Source organism: Anabas testudineus, chromosome 22, assembly GCF_900324465.2.
Source record: "Anabas testudineus chromosome 22, fAnaTes1.2, whole genome shotgun sequence".
Lineage (NCBI taxonomy): Eukaryota > Metazoa > Chordata > Actinopteri > Anabantiformes > Anabantidae > Anabas > Anabas testudineus.
Window position 1 is genome coordinate 12120946 of NC_046630.1, and position 12061 is coordinate 12133006.

At 37.9% G+C, this 12061-nt stretch overlaps 1 protein-coding gene across 1 annotated transcript; it reads left to right on the forward strand.

Moving 5' to 3' along the window:
• The first annotated feature begins 4271 nt into the window (after positions 1 to 4271).
• ccdc80l2 (coiled-coil domain containing 80 like 2) lies at positions 4272 to 11410 on the forward strand. Its single transcript, XM_026339120.1, has 12 exons — positions 4272 to 4800; positions 4871 to 4959; positions 5100 to 5273; positions 5357 to 5508; positions 5996 to 6304; positions 6464 to 6704; positions 6832 to 6988; positions 7964 to 8100; positions 8553 to 8704; positions 8866 to 8969; positions 9352 to 9432; positions 9608 to 11410. The coding sequence occupies exons 1-12, from the start codon at positions 4527 to 4529 to the stop codon at positions 9940 to 9942; spliced, it is 2205 nt and encodes a 734-aa protein (XP_026194905.1). The 5' UTR covers positions 4272 to 4526; the 3' UTR covers positions 9943 to 11410.
• Positions 11411 to 12061: the final 651 nt, after the last annotated feature.

The window sequence follows — 12061 nt, forward strand, 5'->3', positions numbered from 1 at the left end:
TTATGGTGCAATCGAGGTTTTATGTTAAGGTAAATTAATCTGTTATACATTCTTAGCATATGCAGTATTTTACATAGAAAGGCGATAGCCACATACATAAAGTCTAATAATGAAATGGATAATTATACATAAACATACATATTGGGTTATTTCGGAATTAGTGTCACAAAACTGAATTATACTGAGGTGGTAGTTCTGTAAACAGCCACCGAACGGTGCCCTTTCATTATTTTATATCCACCACTGCATTGTGAGATGAAAATAGATATTTACTGTGCTTAAGTGCCATGAAGATTGTTTCCATTTTTAATTTATAGCATTTATATTGTAAGCGTTATAAGCGACGACTGAGAATCTACACCGACATATTTTTATGTCAATGTATGTTAATCCACTACCTGCATGAGGTCTTGACTTCATGCAGGTAAGTGCAAGTTCACAGTTATAGGTGTCAATGAAGTGACAGACTAGTGATCTGATACAAATCAGTATGAACAGCTATAGGCCCCAGTTCTAGGTAATGCTGCGAAGGTTGACGTGGGGCAGATGATGCCGTTGAAGCTGCTGAATGATGACAAAGTCAACGTTATTGTTAAAATTGTGGTATCTCCATACTCCAATGTGAAATGTAAACAGTGGTAACATTGAAGTGAAGAAATTATTTATTACATTATGATTCTTTTAATGAATTTTAAAAAAAAAATTAAAACAATATACTATTGAACAGGTCAGCAGGATTTGTGGTGTGTACATGAAACGTGACTCCACGTTTTTTGGACAGATCTATAGACTACATATGGGGGGATTTTAGGTGATTACTCATTAATGAAAACATAACTATGAATACAATTATCCATTTGTGCTAATAGATTCCTCTACACCAATCCAAACGTAAGGAAAGAAACCTTCAAATCCTAAAGGTGTGGGTAAATAAATGCTGTGAGGGCCTGGAGCAAAAATCAGTTAGTGGACTGTGTGGACTGTTTCTGATTAGAAAACCATGACCTGTACTTGTCCTGCTGCAGCAACAGAGCCTCCACAATAACTAAAGATCCCACCCACCCAACACACGGACTATTACCGGTTACCCTCGTTCCATCCAGCAAGCACTACCGCAGCATGCTGTGCACAACTGCCAGGCTCTGCAACAGCTTTTTATCACAAGCTATCAGACTACTCAACTCACTCAAGCAAATCACATAATCACACTTCTATCTGATCCATCTCATAGCTACCACACATACACATAGACTGTCTAAACTGTGGACCCTCTTCTGCTACTCATGCCAAGGCCTAAACATTATACTTACAGTTCATCTTGAATGCTTTAGTAACTTTTGTTGTGCTGCTATTCATGCATTTATGTTGTTATTCATGTAAATATGCATGTCATGCATGTCAAATATTCATGTCATCACCTGCACTGCCAGTATTTATATTATCTTCAATTAGTGCAATACTATTCACTACTATCCAATGCAATATCTGCAATTCTCCAATAATTTCAAATTTTCTATTTCCTAAGTGTTATGTGCATTTATTCTTGATCCACTATATGCATAATATGTTGTATACTTATCTGTTGTGCAATTTTCACTTTGTCTCTACATGTCATTCTGTGTGCACTTCAACGTTACCACTGTTTACATTTCACATTGGAGTATGGAGATACCACAATTTTAACAATAAAGTTGACTTTGTCATCATTCAGCAGTTTCAACAGCATTATCTGCCCCACGTCAACCTTCGCAGCATTACCTAGAACTGGGGCCTATAGCTGTTCATACGAATTTGTATCAGATCACTAGTCTGTCACTTCATTGACACCTATAACTGTGAACTTGCACTTACCTGCATGAAGTCAAGACCTCATGCAGGTAGTGAATTAACATACATTGACATAAAAATATGTCGGTGTAGATTCTCAGTCACCCAGGTGAAGTTATCTGGAAGTTGAGATACAGCACATAGACGTCCGAAATCACTTTACCCTGGTGAAAGTGCATCTTTTATTGTTTCATTACTATTCTTTGTGATAACTGTTCTAATAATAGAATTGGTGTTATTTCCTGCAATGTGTTAGTTTTAATATGCTCAAGATCTTGTTGTTGCAAGTGTTGCAACGTGTTATTAACATTGACCTGAGACTATGATGAGATATTTTACAACTGTAGTGTTATACTGGATTTGTTGGGCTACCTGTGCTTTTTGTTTCTTATGTGAAGCACTTTGTAACACATGTTTAGAAAAGTGCTCTATAAATAAATGTATTATTTATTATTGTTCTTTGAGATGTTTAATATTTGAATGGTAAGGTAAAACAATAAGGTCTTAAACCATCATTGTCATTAAACTGTCTGCAGTCTTTAACCAATAGTTGAGTTAACTTGTTAACTCATGATCCTAAAACATGCGGTGCAAGACTCATATGTCTTCACTAATTTGATTTTCATTTCAGTTAATTTTTTGTTGTTATTTTCTTTTTGCCCCTAAACTGATCATCTGATCTGACAAATCAAATTATTGTCATGGGGAAAGTATCTGGATGCTACACAACCTTTCAAAGGCAAAGTAAAATAAACAGTGAACTATTATGAGAGGTTAATTTTTAAGTGTTTTCTCTTCTTTCCTGTCCACATATACCTAATTTAGTGCTTGTGAAGGACACATATAACCTGCGTCTTTGTGAAAAACTCTAAAATCCTGTTAATGAAAAACACAACCTGTGCTGACACAGCAAGGACAAGGACACAGCAACAATAACTGCTTTGTCTGTTTATCTTATCTTCAGCTTACAGTACATCTATTCACACTTTCTTCAGCTTGTCCACTCACCCACCGCTGGAGAGTATATGCATTTAATACAATGTGTGTGTGTGTGGGTGTGGGTGTGGGTGTGTGTGTGTGTGTGTGTGTGTGTGTGTGTGTGTGCCTTTCACACACAGTGATCATCTGGTTCTTTTTAACAAGCTCAGAGAACAGAAAGTCTGTTGCTACGCCTGCTTCTTATTTTAGCATTTCATTCTAAAAACAGCTTTGTTTCACAGACATTGATTGCTCTTTCCATTCTTCTTCTTTGACGGCAGCGAATTTAACCAACACACATGTAATTTTGATGTCAGGAGTCAGAAAGATGTTTGATGCCTGCAGCACATTCAAATAACACTTCTGGGTTATTCCAAACCTGGAAGGTTAATTGGTAAACAGTGAGAGCCTCATGATCAGATATAAAATGAGCATCCACCAAAGACAGTGCCAGCTTTTATTGAAATAAGGTTTATAGTTTTCACTTCATAAACCTGTAACTTTTATATCACACACAAAAACCTCACTCTAAGATTTTATGGCTGAAAAGGGAAAGTAGTTCTTTACATCAAAGACGATCGAAAGATGGATTTTATGGTAACTGATCCTGGGCTCACATCAAATAAGAGTAAACAATAGGATCATAGGGCCAATCCCCAATCCCATATGTGTGTTCTTAGACCTTGTTTGGTGATCTGATTTTCAATAAAGGCTGTTCTCATACTCATATGCCTTGTGCTTTGTTTCATGTTCTTCCAAAAGATTCTGAAAGAAAATATCATGTAGCTATAAAGTCAGTGATTGTAAACTTCTAGTAAAGCAGTGCATGAAGTTTTGTAGCAAGAGAAGCAAGTGAAATTTATCTCATTAGACACTGAAAGGATTTCTGTCATTTTTAATTTGGCCAGGTTTATGGCAAATGTGTGGTATTGGGCTAACTGGGGCTATTTGTATAGTAGTTATGGGCCTCGGTAGACCTTGCTCAATCTAACTTGCCTGTGGGCACATATGCCTCAACTTTAAACTAGTGTGAACTTTTGTTCACAGCAGCGTCTACTAGCCTGTCAGCTTTATTTATGGTTCCTGTCATTCCCATTTAAAGGATTTAACCCTTGCTCAACAAATGGCTTTCAGCTGAAAGTGCTTTTCCTCAAAGGTCCTCTACTTTCTCTCATTCTCTCAATATTTATTTAATCTTTTTTTATTAACTATTTATTTCCTTTGTTTTTTTTATTCTCCATATGTGTGACAGTTGTCAGTAGTTTGTGATTAATAACACAGATGTTAAAATCAGTCAGTTGTCGAAGAGGTGGGGCAGAAAGAGAGAAAGTGAAAAAAATGCTTTGAAGTCAGACAATTCAAGGAGTTTCCTGTTAACCAGCCTGGGGTATAATGTGAACCAGGACTGTGTCTGTGTGCAAGGAATGAAAAGCCTCCCAAGTCAGTCTGTACTGGAGAGAGGGGTTTACACCACTGCAGTCCTTGCCGTCCTTTTTGATTTGAGATTCATTCTAGATTTTGCCCACCTTTATTTTGAAAGATACATTATACTTCATTGATCTGTGGGATTTTAATTTTGGATTCAAGCTATCGACATTTCTCAGATGGGAGTTTTGTGAGCTTTTAAAAAGGCATGTTACAGATGCAACACTGCTGCTTAGAACTGTTCTGAACAGCCCTACACAAATGTTTCCGGAGACGTACTTCCAGCTGATCGACAAATGTCTGTGAAGATGTTTTATTTCTATACGGCACGCTTGTATGTGTTGTTGTTTGCTGTTCTGTGGAGCCTCAGCTGGCCAGGCATCAGTCAAAGCAAGCTCAAGGATGAGTTGGATCCTAATGTAAGGGACTGGGGAGACTACTCAGACATCCCTCCAGGACTTGAGCAGGGACTGGGATTAGATGAAGACAGCAAACATGGGGACAACAGGGGAGTTGGGGAGTCACTGTCCAGTTTGGCTCCTGAATTGGATTTCTTGACTGACTTTGCAGGTGAGAAAAATTCACTAATGTATCTATTTGTCTGTCACTTATCTACTTACAGCCCATATTATCATTACAGGTAAAAAGCGGCTTTGGGTGATTACAGCCCCATCACACAATAACCACTACCTTCGTATGATGGAAAAACAACTGGAAGACATGGAGCAGGTCACTGACTCTTTAGTAACATACATCATTCAGTTTTGTTTCATTTTTTAAAAAATGTTTCAATTAAATTTCATTACAAACAGACCTTTTTTTACATCTTATCTCATGATAATTGTTGTCACTCTCGCTGTGTTTCTTAGAAAGCTCTAAACTGTCGTCTAGCAGAAAGAGACACATTCATCATCACCATCATCCAGAACGCCATGATGGAAGGTCGGATCCAGAAAACAACTTTCCAAGGAGGAGCAACTGTAGAAAACCTGGACCCTGACACAGTAACCAAACTGCTGCACTATCTGGAGATTACCAGCCCGGTAACCATTTTAGTATTGTCAAGACATAAATAAGGTACTAGCTACATGAGTTTTAACTTTTCATTCATCACCAATGATTTCAGGAGCAAGGGTTTACCATGCTGGTTCTGAAGAAGAACCTTCGGGTCAGTGAGCGGTTTCCCTATCCAACGCGTGTTGAGGCGATATTTGAGCTCATAGACCAGTTCCCCATGAGAAAGCTGGAGAAGATGACCAGAAAAGGATCCAACTTGAGGTTTAATTTTATCACTGTGGTTTGCACTTTACTAACAGAGAACTAAGGAGTAGTTTTATGAGGCAATTCAGTCCTATTTAAATTTAAACTGGGGGCATGTGTAAAAGAAATGACCAATGCTCCTGCCACCAATTTCCAATATTTTTATTATAATAGTTGTTATAATAGCTGGCATAAGATGTGCAAAAACAGGGACAAAGAAAGTGAACTTTACAAGATGTCTCCTATATTTACATGGTGAGTGACATTTCAAAACAATAACATACAATAACATACAATAACAACAGTACAGTAGTTTTTTCATTTACATTTTTCCTCTGGAGTCTTCCATTGGTTTTCTTTTGTCCAAGTTTTAGAAAATGCAATCTTTGGACAAACTAATTCTCAGCTGCTGTTGATGCAGCCGTTGAATTTGTTGTCATTTTGACTGATGTTCTGGAGTTAGATGTCATCCTCTATGACAAAATGCTATTTGTTGTTATTACAGATGTAAAGGCACTAAGAAAAAGGTTGTGAAGAGAAAAAAAATTAAAAAGAAAGTGCTGATCCCTCAAAGTCGAGGAAATGTGACCTCTGTTGGAGCATTCCAAAGAAAAAAAGCTGCCCTGAAGACTAAGATCCAAGATATACTGAATGGACGGTCAAGGTTTGTTATCCGTAAGGTGCCTGCTGTAGGGTCGACAGGGGGACGGGACTTGAGCAGTGGTGGTCAGTCCACCTCGGATGGACAGCAAAAAGAGAAGGTGGACAGTCCTCCATCTGTGTCAAGGAGCAATGAAGAAGTGAAGACAGACAGGTGCTGGCTTTTGATAATTTTGTGAAATGTTCAAATGTCTTGTTTTGATCTGTGTTTCCATCTGGTATTCTACACCTCCTCATCCAGCACTTAAACCAGACATACATGCTGTTTTCAGTGCTGGACGAACATCAAAACATGTTTCGTGTTGTATTGCAGGCCTGACTCTACTGCGGAAGAAAGAAAGAAAATACACGGAGGGAAAAACAGTGAAGATAAAAAAGAGCATAACACAAAGGAAATCACGCAGGAAAAACAAAGCTCGAAGAAAAAGGGAAAAGGGAAGAAAGGAAAGAAAGGGAAAGGAAGAGGGAAAAAGTCCAACAGAGAGGCCAGTGAGACAGATATAACAGCCTTGAAGGAGTTTTTGGACACTTTAAGGGGGACACGAAGGCTAATGGTGAGAACTTTCTTGTTGTACAATAGGATCCACATTATAAGTGCATTGGACCTATATTTACAACACCTTCCTCCACCATCACCCAGTTTGAGTATTTAACCCATTTTATGTGCTGTCCTGGTATTAGCTGATCGCAACACCCAGCAAAGACGCCACACTCTACACCCAGCAGAAAGAGGAGGAAGAGAAACATCACTGTGATCTTGCTATCAGGAAAATCACTGTAGCAACCATTGTGGGTGAAGACAGTGATGCCACACTCACTGTGCATCACCACCAGCTCGGTAGGAAGCATTTACACATTGCTGTGTGTGTGGGTGTAAGATTTACTTGCATGAAATATTTGTTTTTTGATGGTTTTCATCCTCTTTAACTTAGTTTATTTGAAAAAAAAAAACAACAACAAACATCTGCTGCACATTGCTCTGTTGTCAACATTCTTTGTTGTGCTGCACTGTGTTTATAATCCTGACTTTCACAACATGAAAGTTAGCAGCTGCTTTAATGGGAATCAAATTCAGACTAGAAGAAAATATTTTTGCTGATTTTGTTGATTGCTGTCATTTTCTAACTGCAGTGGCATTTTGTTGGTAAATATTTTGTATGATTATCCCTCATCCAACAACACTTTACTATCAGAGAAGTTAGCTTTTAACATGTCATGCCATCACTGTGCAGACTTTTTGCACCAGCCACCTTGCATTCCTCTGCTTTATGCTTCCTTCCCAGCAAACTGCAACATAAAACAGCACACTTTCTACTGTAGTTTGATAAAACATTTGTGGCATTTTCCTGCAGATGTCTAATGACCTAAGCTGCCTTGAGAGGAAAATACATGGTGCTCTTTTATATACTGCACATCTGTGTAAAATACCCAGTCCAACTTATTGTCGAGGTGCACACCTAGATATTTCAGGTCTGACCTGCCAAGTGGTGGTAAGGCAGGTATAAGCCTCCTTGACACTTTCATATAGTAGATCCAGAGTTTCACCATCTCTGGTAGGACAGGCATCCTAATGGATTACTTTACATGCAAGATTGTCTGTTTCTCTTGGTTAAATGTAAACAAGTATTGTAATGATATGAATGAATTAATATAATCACATATAACATAATACGGTCTGAGACCACCTGCCAAAAGTTCAATGTTCTGACAACATATCCTCTCCAGTAACTTACACCATCTCTTGTTTACAAGTTAAGTCCTCCACCTTTTGTCTTGTCACTGTCCCGTGTGTGTGTGTGTGTGTGTGTTCCAGAGTCAGAGCCTCCACTCACTGAACTAACAGAGCAGATCTCAAAGCCAGGCCTGATCTCCCTGTTGAGAACAGAACTCGGCCTGTCGTCCTCTGATCTCTTTTCTATGACCATCACAGACTATGACATCAAACCAAATGTAAGAGAGTCTTTCCTGAGCTTCTATTTGGGCTTGACACGCATGCAAACTTCTCTCCAGCACAGTTCTTACTCGTGTTCACATATGGAAACAGTCTTACAGCTGCTCAGAGTGATGAGAACAATGTACTCCTTATGTGCCAAGACTTTTCAAGACTATGCAGGAATCAGTATCTCGACTCAGTCTTGTCCTTACATTTCTTTATGGAAATCTAAAGAATATTGCATGATTTAGTAACAGATATACAAATGAAGTATTTTGCTCCTTAACAAACAAGAATCATTAATTGATTTATTTTTTAAACAACCCAGCTTGTTTTGATCTTGTTTAGATCTTGAGAACTGCTTCTGATGTACATTTCTAAAGACTGCTGAGATGTAATTCAGTGTAGCACACAAATACAAACATACACATTATTGTTTCTCAGTTTAATTAGCTTAATTTTCCCCTAGAGAGTCTTTGAGGCACCACCATCAACTCCAGCTCTGTTTGAGTACATTGACAACTTTCCAACAAGGCGCTCAGAAAAAGAAAAAGAAAGGAGAAGTCCTCCTGACTGCTCCAAAGACAACCAACAGCCCAGAGCTGAGAATTCACTACTCAGGTGGAATAATGCACCAGTACTACACTACACACTCAAGTCTGGAGACTCTTTAGACAACTATAAGATGTCATGATGTTACAGTACAAATAATACAAGACATTTTGCAAAAAGATAAATATGTCAACATTTAAACTTTAAGCAAACTTTGTATGGACTTTTAGGTTCATGTCTAACAGAAGACTGCTGCTCATCTCTGCTCCCTCTGACGATGACTACTCTTTCCAACAGCAACTCTCTGCTCTCAGTGGACAGGAGTGTCACCTGGGTAAGTAATAAGCCACAAGTACTGAACAATATGTATGTTGTCTGTTTACTCTGTTGCTTTTTGTAAAAGTGCAAAACCTTAAATAAAATCTGACACAGGCTTGGGAAAGGCAAACAAAGCCAGCTTTGTCTTTTACCTTGTTGTGCTTTGCACAATTGCATAGATGTAAAGTAGTTAATTGAATAATTACATGTAAATACTCAACCACAGTTACAAATAAACTTAGCTGGAGAGACTTGTCACTAAATATTTAAAAAATTTTTAGTGTTTAAAATCTTTAAAGTATAGAAAAAAAATGTATGCTATTTTTTGTATTAATGTTTTTGTTTGGGTTGTTATTTACTCTTGCTGCTAAAATGTGCCTTTCTGGATATTTTGGTAGGTATTCGCCACTTCGCCCTGTTAAAGCTGACTGGGACAGGAGCCAAAGCATCAGGAACTGTTGAGCTCTTTCCCCTAAATGGTGAGTCATGGTCATGTGAGGCATTCTGGATAGAGGGGACAAAAAGAAAGTTATTCATTGTTATTCATAGCCTAGAGTATATTAAAGTAAAGAAGTGTTCAGAATTCATAGCTGTCTTTTTACTTCCGCCCTTTCTACTGTATCTTGTAGTTTTTGTTCTGTAATCATCTTCCAGGTCACAGTCAGAGTGAAATTGAGCCATTATCCCGTGACACAGTCAACAATCTGAGAGAAGAGCTGAAGATCAATAAGGACTATTTCAGCATGCTGATTGTGGGGAAGGATGGTGAAGTCAAGACATGGTTCCCATCACCCATGTGGTCCTTGGATAACATCTATGACTTAGTGGACTCAATGGAGCTCCGCCTCCAAGAGGAGAAGTTGCAGAAGAGACTGGGAATCCACTGCCCTGAAGACAGAGGAAGAGGAGGCAGTGAGACAGGACACTATGATGGTTATGATGATGAAACAGCTCAGGACACGTACTTGTATCACCAGTCACAGGAATGATGAAGAAATAGGATAAACAAGAGGCAGTGGAATAAAAATAAGCTAGCTACATACTTGATATGACACAGCATATACATAAACACATGGACTTTAACATAAACAAACAAACTAAAAACAAGCCCTCAAAAACTTATCAGGACTTACAAGATTCAAGTCAAAAATTGTACAGAGCTTAGTAGATGATGATGATAGCACAACAATAAGCTGGATATCTTTTGTTTGCAACTAATAAATCTGAAAAGTGTAGGAGAATACAGTGAAATGGTTTCAAAGTATGTTCAACAGTTCTTTAGAAAATGTGCTTTGTGCTCTACAGTGACTGTAAAAAACATCATAAATGGAAGCAGTCTAGAGCAGTTAAAGGTCCTGTAAAGATGTTGTTGAATGTTAAATGAAATTTATTAAGGAAGGAACAGGATTGTAAGATGAAATATGGCCACCTGAAACAAAACATCAAATGCAGGAATAAGAATATATATCTAATTTACTGCCTCAGCATAAGTGGCTCTACTGTACAGTAAATACAACCACAGTTTTATCTTTAATCTAGCTATGTATAGAAAAAGTAGCAAAAAAAGTTGGCTAAAAATAAATAAATAAAAAAAAGTGGGCAGTTGAGCTGAAATATAAAAGCTGGCCCAGCCTGTCTGTGTAAATTTGCATATTTGCATGATGCACCTCCCACAGGCTAAAAATGACTGCCAGGCAGATGGTAGAATTCAGACTGTGTTAACATGTGTGGGGGAGTCTCCACCCCACAGTCTGCATGACCTTTATGTGGGTAAATGTTGTTTACATTTTCCTGTAAATGAACAAGTGTCTGTCTATCAGATATAAAAAGAACATGGCCAATTGTACTTAAGCTAATATCATTCAAAACTGAGACCAGCCAAAATATAAAAAAATATTCAGGTTTAAATTGTCAACAAAAATGCAATTTCAGAGTTGTAGTCTTGGAGAATTTGGTAGCATGGCTAAAAAGCCTCCATAAGCGACACACTTGTTCATTTTACTTATAAGGATAAAGTTATGCAAGTATCCTTACATAACAGCAGTACAGTTCATCAGTCTGGTCAATAAGGATTCAATTTTGTAAATTTATATACTCACTGTTTAATCTTTCATCTAAGTGTAGAATAATAAGGGATACATGCGCTCATATGACTCTCAAATTTAACAGATTTCTTTCAGAAAAAAAACCCCAACAACAACTAAACTTTACATTACTACACTATTTGAGGAACTGTACTAAAAGTACAGTAAAAATACATGTGGTCACTTTAGTATTGAGAAGTATTGTTTTACTGATCCCTGACATCTTTTTCTGATTTGCCAGTATATGTCCTACTCTTTCACTTTTCATTATGTAATGTTTTCATTGTACAATGTTGCATATTTCTTTATCATGCAAAGTTAGGAGACCCATGTCCATCCACTAGAGGGGACTGCTCAGCTCTGTCTAAGTCGAATGACAAGCAATAAATAGAGTGAGTCAACCCGCAGCATCTGTTGACAACTGTTGTGCTATATGTGATCAAAATACTGTTTATGTATAGTAGTGTTCATGTGTTTTTTGCTAATTGCTGCCAACTGATATTTATCAAATCAGACTAAACGCTTGAATGGTCCAAGTACTCAAGTTCATTCTGGACTCTGACATTGGTCTTAAGCTTGCTTGTGATCACACGTGTAATGTCAGATCAGACAGTCCAAAACCTAGTCAAGTATGGCATCTAGATACAGCACATACAACAGCTAGTTCACTGTGTTACCTTAACAGAACACAGCTAACAGCCAACTTTGTGTTCAATGCTAACTAACAAAAGTTAGCATGCTATTTCTATAGCTTTTAGTTTTGTTTTTGTTTTACACAGTTGCTGAGGAACAATTCTTGTGATTTTTTAGTCAACCTGCTACTGAGTGAGTGCAGACCAATTGTTGAGCACAGGGGGAAAGTGCAGGGAATTTGCCAGGGATAGGCAAATCCATTAGATCAAAACACTGAGATAACACAGGCTGTGAGACTCACACAAAACACACACTACTAAGAGAGGAAGTAGTCAGTTGTAGACAGATGCTTATGTCACTGACAGAACTGGAGTATACAACCCCCCCCCCC

What these genes read in the sequence shown, in the direction of transcription:
- ccdc80l2 (XM_026339120.1), top strand. Translation starts at nt 4,527, where the DNA reads ATGTCTGTGAAGATGTTTTATTTCTATACGGCACGCTTGTATGTGTTG. An exon ending in AACTGGAAGACATGGAGCAG is followed by an intron (nt 4,960 to 5,099) that starts GTCACTGACTCT and finishes TGTGTTTCTTAG; the next exon opens with AAAGCTCTAAACTGTCGTCT. An exon ending in GGGGGACACGAAGGCTAATG is followed by an intron (nt 6,705 to 6,831) that starts GTGAGAACTTTC and finishes TCCTGGTATTAG; the next exon opens with CTGATCGCAACACCCAGCAA.